Genomic DNA, 21,091 nt, shown 5'->3' with positions numbered 1-21,091 from the left:
GTTGGGAATAATCCAAAAATTTCCAGAATTGATCTGTCAGTATCCTAAAATGTAAGTGGAAAAGATCAAGTGTTACAGAATTAACTCATTGCCTGCTAATGTCCAATTCACTTAAACTGGCTGTGCCATTGATGGCGCTCGGCGTCCAACCCATTTTGACTTTGAGGCACTTTCCATCATTCGCCTCAAAATGAAGTAGATGTCGAGCGCCGTCAATGGCAACAAGTAAGGCCCACATGAGATCTATTTGCCATTAAGGTGACCCGGGAACCAAACTGAGTTTGACACCCTTGTCTTAGACCAGGGGTGTCAAACATACGGCCCGCGGGCCGGATCCGGCCCGTCTGGTGGTTTGGTACGGCCCGGGTAGAAAGCTGCATTGTATAAAAAATATGAATTTTCTTTTAAAATGTGTAGTTCTTGTATTATCCGCAGTGTTTTAGTACGTGCAGACAACATGAATTTACATTTATTTATGTTCTTATGTTATTCTCTTGTTCATAATAGATTGTTCATAATGTAAAAGGAAAGTTCTGTGAATAAACATTTTGATAATTTACTCGTTCTTTGCACTAATTATTAGTATTAGTGACTAACTAGAAGGAAAAAAAGTGGGCTTATTGTTAGTTCTATGTAATTTTGCAATGAGTTTACTGGTCCGGCCCGCTTGATCTCAATTTAAGCTGTATTCGGCCCGCAGACCAAAGGGAGTTTGACACCCCTGTCTTAGACCATTTCATGGTTAACATTTTCATCTTAGACTCTAAGAACTGAACTTCTCTAAAAGAATGAAAAAAATGAATGGCCTCTCTGGTGTGCAGTTATTTCCGGATACACGCACGCTTAAGGCCAGGATGTAGTTCTATGGTGTCTTGCTGCCGGCATTCAGGCAGGCCGGTTGGCCGTTCAAGTGTTTAACAGCCCGCACAGACCCGCCTAGTCACCTTGAAAGCGTGCTGGGCCATTTTCCAATTAAAAGCTTAATGGCCCCACTTGATTCTCTGCCCTGCCCTGCCCTGTCTCGCTATCATCCCTTTATGTGCCTCAATAAAGCCCTCGCTCTGTTTCAATGGCCTCCATTAGGAGGTTTGTATTCCCTGCAGTGCGGGCCACACTTGCATGGAAAAAATACATCTTGGTGGAAGATGATTTCTTGTGTTTGTCCACTTTTATGAACAGAAGAGAGAGGGAAAGGTTATTTTTAAAGCAATTAAAAAACATCAACAACCTTATCTTCAAGCTGGCCTCCTCAAAGATCACATTTTGGGTCATATTGGCTACAATATTAACATTTGGTCTCTGCATAATAATCTATCTTCATTTGTTAAAAAAACTTTTTATTTTTAATGAATAAACCAATTAATAGATTCATTAAGTGTTCATACAAACATAATAAAAAATATAAATTAATGAATGGAACAGAAATGAGCTCTTGTTATGGCTAAAGAAGATGTTTATTATCTTTTCATCATGTTTAACTTATTATCTTCCATTGATAGACATCCAATTCTTTTGCTGGTAATAAGATTGTCTTACTTTGAACTACATTTACAACACAGTGGATCTATTTGATATTATATAAGAAAAGGGTGTCAGACTCAGGTTGGTTCGCGGGCTGCTTTAACATCGACTTGATTTCACGTGGCCCGGACTATTTTATATATAATATTTAGATTTTTTTATTTAAATGTATTAAAAGAACTGTATTAAAACCCCTAAATATTCATTTTTTATAGGTATAAAACAGTGCTTACTTTAGCTTTTTTGAAATGTATTTTTAGATTTTACAAAATGATTTTTGAACTAAAAACACAGAAAAAAATGATTTCAAAATTACAATTATTGATTGTCATTTTAATTTTATCCTAAAACAGAAAGTCGGCACTCATAATTTACTTTCCCGGGCCACACAAAATGATGCGGCGGGCCAGATTTGGCCCCCGGGCCGCCACTTTGACACATGTGAAATAAGGGGGTACATTGGCAATTAACTTTATGTTCTAATTAACTAATTAGTTGCGGTATAGAGTATTGCTAATCGTTTCTCGTTGCAGAATAACTGAGTCCTGTTCGGACGGTATTCCTTTCGAATACACAAACACTGAGCACGTTGCACCTGCAGGATCCAAAAGAACTGAAAAATACTTTTCGACTATCAAAAAAAATATTTTTGGAGATCAATCGAGGCCCCGTGACGTGAATGGTTAGCACGTCAGCCTCACAGCTCTGCGGTCCCGGGTTTAAATCCAGGTCTGTACACCAGTGTGGAGTTTGCATGTTCTCTCCAGGCCTGCGTGGGTTTCTTCCGGGCACTCCGATTTCCTCCCACATTCCAAAAACATTCATTGTAGGCTGATTGGACACAATAAATTGCCCCTAGGTATGATTGTGAGTGTGCATGGTTCCCCATTTCCTTGTGCCCCTGCATCGGGCCCGGAGACAGCTGGGACAATTTGGGGTTTCAATCAGCCAACAATGCATGTTTTTGTGATATGGGAGGAGCCTGGTGTACCTGAGCAAAACCATGCAGACCACGGAGAACATGAAAATTTGGAAGGTCAGAACCTACCGGGGATTCAACCCTCGATCTCAGAACTGTGAGGCGGATGTGCTAACCGCTTCTCTGAGCCGCATGAGTAAATTCGATATTTTATAATATTTATCGTGTTTTTGTGACTTGTGTACTGATAATACTCACGTTTCTGAGCCTTTGGTGGCACCAGAAATCCAATTTGAATGGACGAGCATGATTAATTTTTACAAATATGATTACATTAATTAATCAATTCATGCAGAATTATGTCAGCAGATTAGTGTATTTTGGATTCATTCACCCTCAATGATCATGTGTCAGTGCAGTAACAGATTATTTCCAATCCATGAGGCTGCCAGTATTAGAATTGATAGAATAAATTCAAAATTATTCAAATAGATTAAATGTTGATTTACCATTGACAATGATAGACAGCCAATCATCCTTGTGTGGTGATTTGAAAAGAGTTTGCCACTTGAAGACGTGCAATCAATTTGAACAGGGAGGATACTAGAGAAAGGATAAGGTCCTCTCACTTCAGAAGGTTTGGATGTCAGCCAATGAGTCCAATATTGATATTACCAAATAATCATAAAAATATTGATTTATCCGTAATTTACTTTAAAACAATATTTTTCTTAATTTTTGTGGATGAATTGACCTATTTGTGACTCTTTCACGTGTTTGTCTCATTGATACAAATTCATAGACTGCCACTCTCCCACTTCAAATGGAATGGGCATTATGGGGTGCCAATCAATTCATCTATTGCTTTGATCAATAAATCAGAAATTATTTGGTTCGATCATAATATTTTTTGTATTTTTATTGGTAATTTAGTTAGTTAGCTAGTGACAATATTTATTTCAAAGCTATTGACAGAGAGAGACAGACATCCAATTGATTCACACTGGGTAAGAATTCCATCCATCCATCCATCCATCTGCCATGCCGCCCATCCTCAAAAGGCTTGCGGGGGTTGCCGGAGCCTAACCCAGCTATCTTCAGGCGAAAGGCAGACTGGTCGCCAGGCCGTCGTAGGGCACACAGAGACAAACAACCATCTGCATACCCAATTATATTCCGCCACCAGCGTGAATCAAACTTGCGGTTACCCACACTTAAGTCAGGCAAGTAAACTTTAAAATTGCAAATAAGAAGAATCACATATCGATTAAATTTATCAATTAATCTTACATGAGTCAACCGATTAAATAACTGTTAATTATGATTGTCATTGCTTGCGTCTCACCCCCGTGCAGGATTGACGGGTGGGCGTGTTGAAAGTTGCCCCCCCCCCCCTTGTTTTCACGCATGCACGCACGCACGGACGGACGCCAAGCCGTACAAGTCCCGGTCGCCTCATTTCTCATCCCTCTTCTTCTTATGGTCGGAAGGCGACGTAAACGATGAACGGCTACGGTTCTCCCTACTTGTACGTGGGCGCGCCGGTGTCTCAGCCGGCGCGGGCGCCCCTGCAGCGGACCCCCAAGTGCGCTCGCTGCCGCAACCATGGCGTGCTGTCGTGGCTGAAGGGCCATAAGAGGTATTGCCGCTTCAAGGACTGCGCCTGCGACAAGTGCATTCTCATAATCGAGAGGCAGAGGGTGATGGCCGCGCAAGTGGCGCTGCGCCGGCAGCAGGCCAACGAGAGCCTGGACAGCCTCATCCCGGAGGCTCTCAGGGTGGTGCCCGCAGATGGGGCTTCGGCGGCGGCCACGGTAACGACGGTTGCCGCCGGGGAGCCTGAAGCCAGGTGGAAGAGTGCCGAGGAAAAACGAGGTGCATCTCTCACTTTTTTGCACCACTTTGAAAAGGATCCTTATTCTTTTGACAGTAGTTCCCTTAAATTCATACGCTTTAAACTAGTTAACATGGTGTTATTACGCTCAATTTTCGACGATTTGATGCTGCTCACTATTAATGCAGTTTTTTTAGGTGTTTTTTTAGATTAGATTAGATAACGTTATTCATCCCGTATTTGGGGAATTTCACTGTCACAGTAGAAAGAGGGTGAAAATACAGACACGGGATTTTAAACATAAATAAATTGATAAATAGGTAATAAATAAGTAAATAAATAAATGAGCGTGATGCTGAATTTAAAAAAAATGTGTTTCATCGTTTTGTGTGTGTATATATATATATATATATATATATATATATATATATATATATATATATATATATATATATATATATATATATATATATATATATATATATATATATATATATATATATATATATATATATATATATATATATATATATATATATATATATATATATATATATATATATATATATATATATATATATATATATATATATATATATATATATATATATATATATATATATATATACGGTTCGTCTTTTGTAACACATGTGGTTAAAAATGGTAAATATTAAGAAGGAAACATTTAACATTTTTAACAAAAATAATGCATCATATTTTGAAATATTCATAAATGTCATCATAAGGGGAGTAATATTACAACGAAAAAGTGTGGTATTAAGAAGGAAAGGGTTTCATTCATTTATTCATGAAACGGTTTCTTTTTTGGTCGTTTAAAATGACACACAGTTTCTGTCCTGGTGGAAATTACTAATGTGCATTCAAATACCTTGTAAAAAATAATAATTTCAACTATTATTACAGCATTTTATGTAAAAGACATTTGATATAAAAGATTTAATGACTACTTCATGCTAAAAATAATATACATTTGTGTTCAGATTCATGCAACGCCAACTGTAATATGATATTGTAGCATGGCATTTATTATTCTTGTATGTTTATCCTCAGCTCAAGTCTATATTTATAAAATCGTATTTCGTAAATAGTGCATTTGTCTATTACACACTACTACGTATTTGATTCGTATTTAAATAATGTCAAAATACATCTCAGACTTAGGCCAACACTGTACAGCGATAGAAGTTGAAGAATTTTTTAATAGCACAACTCTACATGAATAAAATGGCATTGTCATCTTTGAAAATTGCCAATAAGAGACGTGGCAATTAACTGTTTTTATATTAGCAGTATATACTTTATATTAAACAATGTGAAAAAAATATTTGAAATAAATGATTTCAGGCTCGGATGTGAAATAAATAGTCGTGTAAAAATGGATCTGCGGTTTTAATCTCACTCACGTAATTCTAAGGCCGTTTTAATATGCTAAGTTATCTCAATATATGGTTCAGTGGAAACCACGAGGGTATATTCTGTCACATTGTAATAAATAAAACACGTTTTTCTTGTGGAATCTAAGCAAGGCTTAGAATAATTAAATATTTTTTGTTAGAGTTGCGTATATGGAGTCTTGATCAGCTTTTTTATTCAGGTAATTCGTCAAATACTATTAAAAAGAGCATATCTTGTTTGATATTTATCTATTCTTATTATTAGGTAGCTGGCTGCTGTTGAGGGTGATAGATATCCAATCAATTTGAACTCGGAAAAACGAAGATTAATTTGCTCTCAGTCCTTTTAGATCAATTGACAAACTTATTTGAATTCACAGCAGAAGTACGATTTAATGCCACATTATTGCAACAATATGTTATTATTATTAGTAGTAGTAGTAGTAGTCGTAGTAATAGTAGTAGTATTTTTTTTATAATAGATGGCGTTTTTATTCCATTCCAAAGGTGTAAAAAATGACATCAACCGTAGATGAAAACGATAAAGTTGTTTACATATTTCTTGCAACCAATATAAAATGCTGCCTGGCAACAAGTCTTGTTTTGACACAATCAGCACTATATAAACGTAAATTATTCTAATGTATGAACTGAACTGAAGAAATATGTATAAAAATAAAAAAATAAAACACAACAAGATTAAAAATAAGACATGGCTTAAAATACATTGCTATGATAAAAAATAGACATGCAAGTCAATATGTACAATATGCATTATTTACTTTTTAAATGAACATTTTGTATGAAGAGTTTAAAAAACTATATTGCATTAATTCTAGCAGAAAAAAATACATTTGTCAGTTGTTTGGTCACTTGTTGCTATACAAAATTTTGAAAAAATATGTAATTAATATGATGTATTCAAAATCGAAAAAAAAACTATTTAGTAAAAAGAAAATAATAAAGGGCTTATAGGCACGTTGATATATTGGTTACCATCAACTGTGATGTACATCCACTCCAACTCAAATAGTGATACAACACATGTATAAACAGACATTTATAAATAGTCATAAAAAGAAATGCTTTTATTTTGCAGAAAGTCCCGAGGACGAGAGCGGGGATGTGTCTGGTGCCGAAACGGGGGACAGTCCCTGCGAACAGGACCGCGACCAGGCCAGCTCCCCGGAAACATCAAAACCCAACTCCTGCTTCACCCCGGAGCCCTCGGATAGCCACACAGAAGAGAAAGAGGCCAAGGCTGAAAGTCCCCGAAAGAGCCCTGCCAGTCCCGGGGGCCGGGGGGTGCTCATCGAGGGTCTGGCTGGTTCTGTCAATCTACCCTTGGGTCTCAGAGCCAACCGACCACCCCTAGAGGTCCTCAAGAAGATCTTCCCAGGCCACAAAGCGCCTGTTCTAGAGCTCATCCTACGTGGCTGCGGAGGGGACCTGGTGGGCGCCATTGAGGTGCTACTGTCCAGCCGAGGTCCGGAAGGGCTCACACACCCGCACACTGAGCCACATCTGGACCCCATGGCTCTTCAGCCCAGCGGGCACCCCTTCGAGCACAACCTGGGTTCCTACCACCCAGTGACATCCTCTGCCAAGTGGTCGGTGGGTTCTGCTTTCAGGGTGCCGGACTCGCTGCGTTTCACGTCCGAGGCATCCACCCTTGGGGTCCCACTGCAGCACCCACGCTACCCACTTGTGCTGCGCAACTCCCTAAGCAGGGGTCCAGGTGGCGCCCTGGTGCACAACGATGTCACGCTGTGGAACACGGTGGCCTTGCAACAGCAGTACCAACTGCGCTCCGCCGCCGCCCAATACGTGTCACCCTTCGGCCCAGCCACCGCCCCCGGTGGGTCCGTCTTCCGGGGGGCCTCGCTGCTACATCAGCACCACTCAAGAGTCATTGAGGAGCCGCGTGGTGGCATCCAGGAGGGGGAGGGCTGCGGGCCCGGGGCCAAGGGGGCACTGTACTCCCCCGACGAGGACTACGAGGAACGCTCGGATTCGGCCGATTCGCGGATAATGAACTCATGAACTCCCTCTATAAACAAGCACCACTCGTGAATGTATACGTTTTTTCGTCTACTTCTTATTAGCATGTTGTCATGATTTTGAGCATGTATTGAGTGTGAATAATAAAAGAAAAATGCACTAAATACAAACTGTGTCAAATGTTTCTTGAGAACTCAGTCATGAACATGTCATGTCTCAATTCGACATTTTTTACTTGATCATAAATGGTGATGCAACTCATGTAGACAGACCTTTGCATCATATAGCAAAAAGACTTCATTTGTTTAGACCAGGGGTGGGCAAACTTTTTGGCCCGGGGGCCACATTGACTTTTGACAGATGGGCCAAGATATGATACATATAAAAAAACTGCATCCGTTAACAGTACATATGAAACATAAACAGAAAAAAAAGACTAAAGTATTGGCATAATCATCACTCATCATTTAAGTAAAAAGTATAAAGTACAAAGTAAAGTAAAAAGGAATATATTAAGAAATATTAAAATGTAATTTAAAAAAGGATAGAAAGGCTGTAAAACACGAAATACAAACAAGAGTGGACAGAGCTACTGCCACTGGCTTCCGCGTGACGGCACCATCTTGGGGGGAAAAAAAACATTATTTGGACAATGTCGGTGGACCGGAATAAAAGGCCTAGCGGGTTGGATGTGGCCCGCGGGCCGTAGTTTTATCCATTTTGAATGAAAGGGCTTGGCAGAAATCAAGTGACGATTAACTACCGTTAACCACGAGAACCGAGGGAACACTGTACTTTATGGGGATTCGTGAGTAGTATTGGGGACCTTGTGACGAATCAGGGCATATAAATGCAAAATGCGACAGTACTTGCAAAAAATTGAAGTTACGAAACCAACATATTAAATTTGTAAGTAGAGGCACCACTGTATTTTATACCCGTCTACCAATATAAGCCACTTGCTTTTGTCTTTCTATCGTAACCAAGGGAGGGTTGAAAGGGCAGGTTGAACGCGTGGCAAAGTGAAGTTCGTGGAAGGAAAATGAGAAGAAGACAGCTTTTGCAGATGAGAAAAACACCACATGCATGTAAACGCACAATTTAATAACTTAAAATGATGTTATTTTGGGTGAAATATCAGTCTGCCGACAACTGATGAGCTTTCATAATTTCTTCAAACCTGCTGATAGCATGACTGGTGAACACTTAGATAACAATATCTGCTTCTTCTATTTATTATTGAACTGTGTGAAGTTGCATCAAGCACACTCTGAAAAACTTGTGAAACCCTGTTTTGAAATCTTGATGAGCGAGGATTGGAGGCACATGAAAAGGATCTTGGAGATGCAGCTCCCTCTTCACCAATGGGAGGCCAGCAGGGTGTTGGCAGATAGCCAATGGGTGGTCAGCAAGGTGTTGGGAGACTGCCAATGGGAGAGCAATATGATCGCATTATTTCAAATTAAAATACATAATACTACAAGGGCATTTACGTTTTGTAAGATTTTTGAGACATTGCGTAACACAACTTCATAAATTTTCCCATTGATACGTTTTGTAAGATGAACATTTCGTACTGTATTTGGAAGTCTTCTCAAAAGAGAATAAAACATAAATTTAAAAGTCCGTTTGAAAAGCTTGAGAAGCTTAAAAAGGTGGGTTGTACATGTTTTTTTCTCAGATTTACCTGAGACTCTTACGGCTCTCAAGAATGAGATATATGACTCATGAATAGGTTGTATTATTTTAGTAATGTATGCTTTTAAATTGCTGGCTATTTCAGGACAGCAACTTAAAATGTGGTATGTTAAGATAGTGTTTAAAATGAAAGTTTATTTAATGTAATCTTAGTAGGTTATTATTTCTCCTTTTTTTTTTAAAAATCCTGTAAAAAAAAATCCTGCACCTGACAAATAACCCAATACACAAAAACTAAAACAAATGCTAAAAATAATAAAAACTACAAAAAGTAATTTCCACACCAAAAAAGAGAACCAATACAAAAAATAACGAAATAACTGAATTAGATTTAAAGAAATAATAATAGTAGTTAATAAACAAAGATGAATAAAGTTTAATCTAATCTGATCTAAAGAAAACTAAACTATTATAACCCTAGTGGGTGGTAGGTGAAGGGGAGGATTGGCAACTTGGCAGCGATCGCAATGGTAACCAATGTGTTTAGTGACAGGTGAAAAAATAAAAGCCTTTCAAATGATTTTGGGAACTACAACCAGTTTATTTCACATGACTCAAAATGTATTAACATCAAGAGAAAGTGACGCAAAATGAATTTAAGTTCTGCACCTAGGAGGACCTAATGTCTTATCTTGTACATGTACATTTCTGAACCGCTTTATCCTCACTAGGATCGTGCTGGACACCCTGAATTTGTGGCCAGCCAATCGCGGGGCACAAGGAGACAAACAACCATTCACGGCCACACTCATATCTAAGGGGAAGTTAGAGTGTCCAATCAGCCTACCATGCATGTCTTTGGAATGTGGGAGGAAACTGGAGTACCCTGGAGAAATCCCACGCAGGCCCGGGAAGAACATGCAAACTCCACACAGGTGGACTGACCTGGATTTGAACCCAGGTCCCGGAGTTTGAGGCTGACGCGTTAACCACTCAACTGCCGGGCTTATTTATTCATTATTTAGTTATTACTTATTCATAGATTATTTATTTGTGCATTTCATGGTGAAGCTTTAAATGTCATTATACTTGTATGATGACAATAAAGGCCTTCAATTCATGTCAATTTGCATTTATTTTTCATAATTTTATAAACGTACTGAAAAACAATGTAGAATAACAATACTTCATGTTAAATAGAGAAAATAGGTTATTTAATTGACCAAAATGCTCACTTATGCTTGCTATAAATTTAGGGAATCCCTGGAGTCATTTTATTTAGATAAGATGATAAATGTCGCCATCTGCTGGGGATCTGTTTGCAAAGCATGTGTCCGTACATCACCCGCTTGAATCTGACATCTAGTGTTTGACTTAGGTATGACACTTGGAAACTTTTCACGCAGGTTTCGACATTTTGCCGCAAATAGAGACCCATAATAGTCATTATGTTGTAAATCAACAAATGGATCACTTCTCATGTTTAGTTGAAAACAAAAACACGTGTATAAATAGCAAAAGTACAAAAAAACCCCAGGATGATCGGAGTTAAGGCAGTGTGTTGGGCGTTTAATTCTGAGTGGTTGCCGGGTAAAGGTGTCAAAGCACTTGAGACAAATGTCACTCGGGACGTCTGCTTAAATCCTTAACTGCATGTGTTGCTAATCAATCATGGACTAATTACCATAACAGTGCACCAACTCCTCCTTCACAGCAGGACATTTCCAGCAAGATGCTGCATGCTCTTTCAATCAAGACCACAAAACGGAGTCAAGTGTCATTTCAACAGTGTGAACTTTCACAGATTAAGTCCAGTCCCAACACAAATTCACTCGCGCATTTTAAAAAGAAAATAATTCAACATTTGCTTTTTCACCCAATTATGTTAGGCTTAAGTTTAGCTATTGTCAGTGTTTGTGAGAGTACGTTCAATTATCATGTTTCAGTAGCACTGACGGCAATAGAAGTAATACCGTGTTTTCACGACTATAAGCTGCAACTTAAAAGTCTTAAATTTACTCCAAAATAGACAGTGCACCTTAAAATCCAGGGCGCCTTATATATGGAAAAAAACTAAAACGAAAAACCACCACTGTCGGATATTATAAAAACACAAACGCCTGAACTGAAACAATACTGTTAAATATGCAGATGCCATCTTAGTTTACAAAATCTCCCATCATATAGCTCCTCCCCCACTGCAAGATTTTTACAAAAAAAAATCCAAAACATCAACAATGGCTGGCTCTAGAGGTGACTGCATAGTGAGTGCTTCATACCTGGAAGTCAATAGCAATTACCGTATTTTCACGACTATAAGGCGCACTTAAAAGTCTTAATTTTTTTCCAAAATAGACAGTGCGCCTTATAATACAGTGCGCCTTATAATGCAGTGCACCTTATATATGGAAAAATGTCATTCATTGAGGGTGCGCCTTATAATGCCTTATAATCGTGAAAATACGGTAATCAATTTGGAAAGAGAGTCGTGAACATATGGATGTTCGGAATTTACAACTTTATGTAACTTTACGTAAAATTACGAGATGCGCTCCTGCGCCACCCCTCTTGAAATGAATAATGTTGAGTATTCATTCATTCACACAGTTTCTGGGCCTCAAATGTTGAATTTGTCATTAAATTTTATTTTAGAATGGGTCACATAGAAATAGAAATGTAGTTATATTTAAAATTAAATCGAATAATATTGAAATTTTATTCTCGTATGCCTGTTTTTATTGCTTTGAGTGGCCCTAACACTCATTTATAGCAAATAAAATTCTGAATTTAACTGCCTTGTGGTCTACAGGTTCACTCGCCTCACTTCAATATAGGTAGGTGTGGGCTCAATTCCCTTTGGTAGCAATATGATTGCGAGTGCTGATGGTTGTTTGTCTCCTAATCCTAATTGCTTCATCTACAAAACCTGGAATTTTTTTTAGGAATCAAGAAAAAAACTGATTTGAATGACTCCGCAATCCATGCAAAATGATATCTAAATGGTTTAAATCACAGGAGTCAAAGTGGCGGCCCGGGGGCCAAATCTGGCCCGCCACATCATTTTGTGCGGCCCGAGAAAGTAAATAATGAGTGCTGACTTTCTGTTTTAGGATCAATTTAAAATGAAGAGTATAGATGTATAGTACATTTTCCGATTTTCCCCCTTTTAAATCAATAATTGTAATGTTTTAACCATTTTTTTCTGTTTTTAGTTCAAAAATTATTTCGTAAAATCTAAGAATATATAAAAATATTTTCTGTTTTCCGCTATAATATGGGACATAATGATTAAAGAGATTATCCTTTATAAGAAAAAAAAGCTCAAATAAACATTCTTTTAGATCAATAAAAAATGGAATAGTTAGGGCTTTTGATCCAGTTATTTTAATCCACTTATATATAAAAAAAAAGCTAAATATTATTTCTAAAATGGTCCGGCCCACATCAAATCAAATTGACGTTAATGCGGCCCGCGAACCCACTCGAGTCGGAGACTCTTGGTTTAAATCAGGGGTAGGGAACCTATGGCCTGGGAGCCACATGTGGCTCTTTGCTAAGCTGTGAGCTAAAATATGGAAACCGCTGGTAACAGAATTGAGATACAACATCTAGAACGGCTTTAATCTTATTTTTTTTCTCTGTAGACTCTTCTGGAATACATCATTGATTGGCAACAGCATAAGAATATTTTAAAAATATTAATTTTTTTCCACTTTAAAAGTGGTGAAATTCCTCCAAAAATTGAAAAGGCACTGGTTTACATGTATGTATTTTGACTTTTAAATTTGTAGTATGGCTCACAAGAAATAACATTGGAAAAAAATGAATTGTTTGTGGCTCTCAAGAGTCAAAATTCACCATAATTTCCATTGATTCTGTATCTTCAGGTTGACCCCAAATAAGTCTGGGGTCAGTTTTTATTGGGTTCCCCATTCTTGGCAAAGAGATTATGACTACCAGGGGAGGAACTCTATTAGCAATCCAGCTTTTTTAGATGGAAACGGTTTGTGAAACCCAGGCAGAGGTCTGCTCGTAGACAGCATGTTCCACTGTAAAACCTGACTTTGCCCTTATGGGTCGAGTTTTATGGAGAATCCAGGAAATTGAGAACCTCCATCAGGACCTCCAGAAGACCTTCAAGGACTTAACAGGCTGTCCCACATTTGCCATTGTAACTTAAAAAAGAAAAAAGATTCCAGGAATTCCTTCAAAGTATCATCCCAGGGGTCCTTAATGAGCCACAGAGAACACGTTACACCTGGAGGTGTCCGTACTCCGGTGACGAGCGCATCCCTGCGACCCGGGCCCGTCGGATCAAAGCATTCTTGGCCGGGAAACTGCGGGGCAGGGTGGCCCATGCTAACCCCCGCCGTAAATTAAGAAACCAAGTGGAGAGTCGAGCTGCACCTGCAGGTCTTCAGCCCCATAGATCCCGCTCCCTCTCCCCCAATTCCACACATGGAGGAAGAGTTAGGACCCCAGATAAATACAGACTGCACACTTTAGTGTCTCAGGTTTAGAGTTGTCACATATTTGTTACATAGTTGTTTTTCCTATTTACATTACGATACATAATAGCGATTATACATATACTGACAAAATCCAATGTAAGCTCTATAAAACTTTAAGGCGAGAGTGTCAGACTCGGGTTGGTTCGCAGGCCGCGTTAACGTCAACTCGATTTCATGTGGGCCGGACCATTTTAGATATAATATTTAGATTTTTTTTTAATAAATGGATTAAAAGAACTGGATTAAAAGACCTGACTATTCAGTTTTCTATAAATCTAAAACTATGTTTATTCGAGCTTTTTTTAAAATATATTTTTAGATGTTACCAAATGATTTTTGAACTAAAAACAGAAAAAAATGATGAAAAAAATTACAATTATTGATTTAAAAGGGGGAAAAATCAAAAAATTTAAAATAAATCTATACTCTTTATTTGAATTTGAAACTAAAACTGAAAGTCGGCACTCATGATTTACTTTCTTGGGCCGCACAAAATGATGTGGCGGGCCAGATTTGGCCCCCGAGCCGCCACTTTGACACAGGTGCTCTAAGGGCAATAGATTTCAAATTAAATTTGACGGGGAGCAATCAAAATGAATTTGATTTCTATTGCCGTGAATGTGTGGTTAAAGAAATAAATGCCCTTTTACTAACTAGAACAAAACATTCTTTGAAGAATATACATATTGCTTGGCTGGAAAAGAGTCAACCTAAAAATGGGACATTTAAGAAAAAAATCAGTAAATTTATGTAAAAAGATGAAAAATCTTTCACTTTTATATAAAAGTGATTTTTATACTATATATCTCATCTCATCTGCCATCAACCACTTAATCCTCATTAGGGTCGTGGGGGGTGCTGGAGCCTATCCCATCTGACTCCGGGCCAGAGCTGGGGGACACCCTGAATTGGTGTACAGCCAATCGCAAGGCACAATGAGACGGACAACTATACACACTCACACGGAGAAAACCCACGCCGGTCCGGGGAAAACATGCAATCACCACACAGGTGGACATGACATGGATTTGAACCCAGACTCAAGAGCTGTGAGGCCGACACACTAACCACTCACTTCACCTGATTTCGCGGTGGTGCTTTCACCGTACTATGGACACCACGTGATCAATCTCCACTTGTTGGAAGTCTGAATCTGAGTGAGTTCTTATTTATTGATTACTTATTTGTCTGTTTGTTGTTGTTGTTGTTGTTGTTGCACTACAAGCGCCTGAGGATTGCCCTCAGATAGCGCTAGAGTTGCCACTGGAACGCGGGTTATTTCATCCGGGGGGTAGTCGGAGGTGAGGGGCAGTCAAATGTCTCCGGCTGGATGAAAAACGTAGGGTGCCACGTTCCTTGTTGGCAGCTCTGAGTGGTATTTGTTGGAATTCGCAGGCCGCGGCGAGCGGCCTCTCAGGAGACACCACGTGAAGGTTTCCAACTTTGTCTCCCGTTTGTTGTTGTTATTTCTGCACTAGGTGTTGAGAGCTTTAAATTTCATTATTATCATATGATGACAATAAAAGCGTTTAATTCAATTCAATTATTGCTTTTTCATCTATTTGATCAAACGACATTACTACACTTCTAATGTGTATTGTGTAAACTTTATTGTCAACTAAATGAAAAGGCCAAATCAAGATTAAGTGACAATGTATTCATTCATTAATTTTCTGAACCACTTATCCACACAAGGGTCGCAGGGGGTGCTGGATCCTAACACAGCTAACTACGGGCACCAGGCTGGGGACACCCTGAATTGGTGGCCAGCTAATCGCAGGGCACAAGGAGATAAAGGACAACCATACATGCTCACAATCCTACCTAGGGCCAATTTAAAGAAACATTTTTTTTGTAGTTATACAATTAACAAACCCTGCCCCCCCCCCCCCACTCACACACACAGGCGCAAATAAATACAATACTAAGTAAAATAAAAATCGTATAATCATAAAGCCCAGGGGTCACGAGCCGCATGCGAATCCTGGCCAAAATAAATGCGGCTCTTTGCTTCATATTTTGTGTATACTATGGCTCTTTGCCTTGTTTCATGTTTCTCTTATTTTTATTCTGACTTAAAACATACTCAAATTCATCAGGGCCCATTAAAAAATGATGTTTAAAAATAAATTGGCAGATTACATTTTTTAATGCTGCTTTTGACGTAAGCTGTTTGTTCGCCACCCATAATATAGTCATATTGGAAGAAAAAAAAAAACTTAACCTATGGCGCCCTGGTCGGGCGAGTGGCTAATGCATCGGCCTCACAGCTTTGAGATCCTGTGTTCAAATCCAGGTCTCTTCACCTTTGTGGAGTTTGCATGTTCTCCTCCGGCCTGTGTGGGTTTCTTCTGGGTACTCCAGTTTCCCCCCACATTCCAAAAAACATGCATAGTAAGTTGATTGGACACTTTAAATAGCCCCTAAGTTTGAGTGTGGATGGTGGTCTGTCTCCTTGTGCCCTGTGATCTGCTGGCTACTGATTAAGGGTGTCCCCCACCTCTTGCCTGGAGACAGCTGGGATAGGCTCCAGCACCCCCGCTACCCTAATGAGAATAAAGCAGTTCAGAAAATGAGATCCGATGAGAAAAATAGAACCCAAATGTATACATTTCCTCGTCCTTTCATTCAGCGGAAATCGACTTTAGCAACCCCGTGAGGACAAATTCTGTATAAAAAAACAACAAATGAAAAGATTTGTTTTGGCATTTAAGAAAATAGGCAGTTTGATGACATTATTTGCTAATCACAGTATTGTTATTTTTTATTTTTTGGTAAAACCTGAAGAACTTAATTCCCGATAAATATTAGGGCGCATTTTAGGAGCAAAATTGACATTTCCCAGGCCGACGATGCTTCCTATTGGTTGATTTTTAGGCCTCGAGAGAGTGCCTATCAGAGTTGGGGGGCGTGGCTTGGGTGCAGATTCGCGGTGACCTGGCGCTCCACGATGAAACTTACTTTAGTTGTGCAACGCTGCAGGTTGTCCATTCAATTAACGGCTTTTAAGCGATTGCTGGCAGAAAAGCCCTTGGAAACGGACCATCAATTCTTTGAGGTAAACTCTTTTGATCACTGAATGTTACTAAACTCGAGGCAGGGCACACGTTTTTATTTCTTTTTAAATTTTAGCTTGAACAATTCGAATCTATTTAAAAAGAAAATTTATTATGGCTGTATTTTCTCAGGAAGTTTCTAGGAAATATATAAACCTTTCCAAAATGATTTGTTAATTCGTCAAATGTTTATGAGAATCTGGCACTTTTTCCACATTTGATCTTCTAGAAGAATTCTGATAGTATGATTATTACATAAATTATTATATCGACCTTAAAACGTATTAATTAGAATTTTCTCTATTTTATTATCCCTTTAACTAAAGATCCTAATTTCTTCATTAAGCAAGGCAAATGTATTTTCTGTAGAACAATTCAATGCTTTTTACATCACATTTAAATTGGCATTACTTCATAGTGAGTTTTATCCATAAAATTATTGAATAGTACTGCGTCACATTTTTGTTTTAAAAGGGAAAACTGAAAACAGCACTGTAAAATTATTATATTTATCCATATACCTATAAACGGACAAAAAAAGATTGGCTATAGATTTTTTTCAATACTAATTGATAATATGGTTTCCTATTTTCTATAAATGTATAATAGGATGTTTCAAAAGTATTATCACCCATACTTATGTTCACACCTCATCGTTCAAAACACTAACGTTTTGTTGTCAATATTGACTAATTTCCACTCGTCTTAAAATGTACAGAGAGACTGCAAATAAAAGTAGTGAATTTTAATCCATGCTCTGAAATAAAATTCATCACTTTTATTGTAAATTCCATAATGATAACACAAACAAAACTTTAAATTATTCTTCCAAGAACCAATTTATAATAATAAGTAATTGTGTCCCACTCATTTATCACTTTTCACACAAAAAAAATAACGCTCAACCCTTACATTATATCTATGGGTTGAGCATTTTTTTTTGTCAAAAGTGATAAATGAGTGGGACACAATTACTTATTATTATAAATTGTTTCTTTTATGTGCAAGGCGCTTGTGAAGATGACGGAGGGTTGTGAGTTCGAGATCGACGTGGAAAGCGTGGAGGCAGAAGCCGACAAGCTGATCGAGCGTGCGCAGGAAGATAACGACCGCAACCCGCGTGACGACGATGGGGACGCCCAGGCAGCCGAGCCAGAGCCGGAGCCCGGGCCGGAGCCTGAGCCTGGGCCGGGGCCTGGCCCGAGGGCCGGAGGCTTGAGCCTGGGCGACCAGCGTAAACTGAGCCGCACGCCCAAGTGTGCACGCTGCCGCAACCACGGCGTGGTGTCCTGCCTCAAGGGTCACAAGCGATTCTGTCGCTGGAGGGACTGCCAGTGCGCCAACTGCCTGCTGGTGGTGGAGAGGCAGCGTGTCATGGCCGCGCAGGTGGCGCTCCGCAGGCAGCAAGCAACGGAGGTAAGCAATAACCAACACGTCATGCTCTTCAATGAGATCTGTTTGCCAGGGGGAAAAAAAACTTGAAGCTTTCATTTTCCTCTTAAATTGATTATAATCACTTTAAATTCTTCCCTTTTTACTAATTGCTATTTTATTAGTAATACATGCGTAGAGGCGTCGGCATCGCAGCTGTGGGGTCCTGGGTTCAAATCCAGGTCGGTCCACCAGAGTTTGCAGAGTTTGCATGTTCTACCCGGGCCTGCGTGAGTTTCCTCTGGGTACTCCGGTTTCCTACCACATTCCAAAAACATCCATGGTAGGCTGATTGGACACTCTAAATTGCTCCTAAGTATGAGTGTGAACGTGAATGGTTGTTTCCTTGTGCCTTGCGATTGGCTGGCCATCACTTCAGGGTGTCACCCGCCTCTGGCCCAAAGTCAGCTGGAATAGGCTCGAGCACCCCCCGCGACCCTAATGAGGAGAAAGCAGTTCAGAAAATGACATGAGATGAGGAAATAAAATTCACATCGAAGATATGGATACATTTATATACTATATATGTATATAATGTCTTATTAAAATTACATATTGCTAAAATGTACACGTAGATACTCAAATTTAAATCATAATAAAGTTATCAATACATAAAGAAATACACCCGAGATCCTTGTGAGGACAACAACAGGAGATTTGATCACTTTTTTTATGTTAACCCATAATAAAGTCATAAATGAACCAAACTTCATGAATGTTTTTTTTTTGTGACAAAGAAGTATCGGTTCCAATCACTCGAGCAGAGAAAAATCAGAGTTGTAGAAATAACTGGAAACTCAAGAGAGCCATGACATTATGTTCTTCACAAGTGTATGTAAACGTTTGACCGCAACTGTACATGTTTAATCCAATTGTATTGAAATAATTTTTCACCCTGAACCCCACCCTCACCCTCAAGTCCAAGTATAGATTGAACTTCTAACAACGTCAATGGCAGCCGAGAGTTCAAGAAAATATCCCTTTCATTTTTACAGAGCGTATAGATTATAGATGTCCTTAGTGTCACACATTTTCACTTTTCCTTATTGTACTTTTACATTTAATGAGGATAATTATTATTTTGATGTCATAAAATGTGACCTGAACTGAAACAAATTTGTATTTTAATTTTATTTTTTAATGTAGGACAAAAAAGGATTATCGGGGAAACAAATTCCAGCTGAGAGGAGGACCATTTATCAGAGACATGTTCGCCCGTCAACTCTGCTGGCCAAAAGCATCCTTGAAGGTAAAACAACAAGAAAATAAAAATTAGTAATTATTTCAAAACCAGAGTTTATACAAAGAAGTATTTTTAATATTCTTCACATCTTTTTTCTCAGCACAAAAAGTGTCTTTAAACCCAAATTCAATTTTTTTTGCGAGAGAAAGACATTATCTGTAATATACGTATTCATATGGATTAACTCAAAGACTGCCATTGATAAAATGCTTCATTAACAAACTCTCGCCTTAGAAAAGTTCACTTCAAGTGTAACACAAATGTATAAATGATGCAAATTTATAGAAATATATATTGTCACAATACCAACAATTTGAACTTGATATTGAAATGACCCGCAAACCCAAAAATGTGAATGAAGAGAGAAAGGAATGTCACTAAATAATCAGAAAGTGACCTGAAATCAACTAGTATTGATGAACACTGTTCAGAAAGTAAACCCCAGAAAATCAGAAAATAAACTGGAAGTGATACAAAAATAACACATTGCCTGACTTGATGAAACACAGACATTAAATTTATTTAAACTGAAGGAATCTTGACCATACCAGACATCCAATCCCTTACTGGGAGTGGTGAAAAAACAAATGCATTCATACCTCCATGGTCAAAAGGAATCGGACAACCATCGTCATCAATGGCAGCCATAATTGATTCATAAATTCATTCATTTTCTGAACCACTTCTCATCAGAAACATGACCGGGGTGCTGAGGCTTATCCCAGCTAACTACAAGCACCAGGCAGGGCCACCTTGAATCAGTGGCCAGCCAATTGCAGGGCACAAGGAGACAGACATCCATTCTCGCTTACACTCATAAGTATAGGGGTAATTTGGAGCGTTTAACCCGCCTACCCTGCATGTTTTTTGGATATATGGGAGGAAACTGTAGTACCTAGCAAAGACCCACGTAAGCCCGGGGAGAACATGCAAAGTCCACACATTGAGTAACGACCTGGGATCGAACCTACGACCCCAGAACTGCGAGGCCAATGCGTTAGCGCCTTGGATGCCAAGCCGTCCCAATTAGCTAACAACATGAATTACAACAGAGAGGCCCTGTGGAGCGAGTGTTTAGCGGGTACTATGGTTTCCTCCCACATTCCAAAAAGATGTATGGTACCTCAGTTGATTGGCCACTCAAAATTTCTCCCGAGGTATGAGTGTGAGCGTGAATGGTTGTTTGTCTCCTTGTGCCCAATGATTGGCTGGCCACCGATTCCCGGTGTCCCCGGAGACAGCTGGAATTGGCTTCAGCATTCCCTGCGAACCTAATGAGGATAAAGCGGTTCAGAAAATGAGACAATAATTAAAACAATATCTTTGATTTTTATCACGGGAAGTACAAAAGAAAACATTTACCCTATGTTAAAACAATTCTGATGTTTGCTAATAAGAAACTATCATTACTTTTGCAATCGAATATTCAATATTGATACTTTTATAGATTTAAATAGTTTTCACATCAAATGTTCCAAGATTGAATAATTTAATTTGCGGTCAATTATTTAGTGGTTGGGTG

The 21,091-nt window shown here is 38.8% G+C and overlaps 2 protein-coding genes across 2 annotated transcripts in view; both read left to right on the top strand.

Moving 5' to 3' along the window:
• Positions 1–3,922: 3,922 nt before the first annotated feature.
• dmrt3a (doublesex and mab-3 related transcription factor 3a) lies at positions 3,923–7,732 on the top strand. The gene is made up of 2 exons (XM_077715287.1): positions 3,923–4,315; positions 6,789–7,732. Exons 1-2 carry the CDS (start codon positions 3,943–3,945, stop codon positions 7,730–7,732), a joined length of 1,317 nt encoding a protein of 438 aa, XP_077571413.1. The 5' UTR covers positions 3,923–3,942.
• Positions 7,733–16,812: 9,080 nt separating this feature from the next.
• The window catches only part of dmrt2a (doublesex and mab-3 related transcription factor 2a), an 8,430-nt gene continuing 4,151 nt past the window's right edge, over positions 16,813–21,091 (top strand). Inside the window, 3 exon segments of the mRNA XM_077715146.1 lie at positions 16,813–16,897; positions 17,904–18,311; positions 19,473–19,575. Of these exon segments, the coding sequence (XP_077571272.1) occupies positions 17,916–18,311; positions 19,473–19,575 (499 nt within the window). The 5' untranslated portion in view covers positions 16,813–16,897; positions 17,904–17,915.

Source organism: Stigmatopora nigra, chromosome 4 (genome assembly GCF_051989575.1).
Source record: "Stigmatopora nigra isolate UIUO_SnigA chromosome 4, RoL_Snig_1.1, whole genome shotgun sequence".
Lineage (NCBI taxonomy): Eukaryota > Metazoa > Chordata > Actinopteri > Syngnathiformes > Syngnathidae > Stigmatopora > Stigmatopora nigra.
The sequence above is the reverse complement of the archived record's forward strand: the minus strand, read 5'-3'. Positions and strand labels throughout refer to the sequence as shown.

Bases quoted from the DNA above. Each gene is read 5' to 3' on its own strand.
- dmrt3a (XM_077715287.1), top strand. From the start codon at position 3,943: ATGAACGGCTACGGTTCTCCCTACTTGTACGTGGGCGCGCCGGTGTCT. The intron at 4,316-6,788 runs GTGCATCTCTCA...TTTATTTTGCAG, and splicing joins GAGTGCCGAGGAAAAACGAG to AAAGTCCCGAGGACGAGAGC.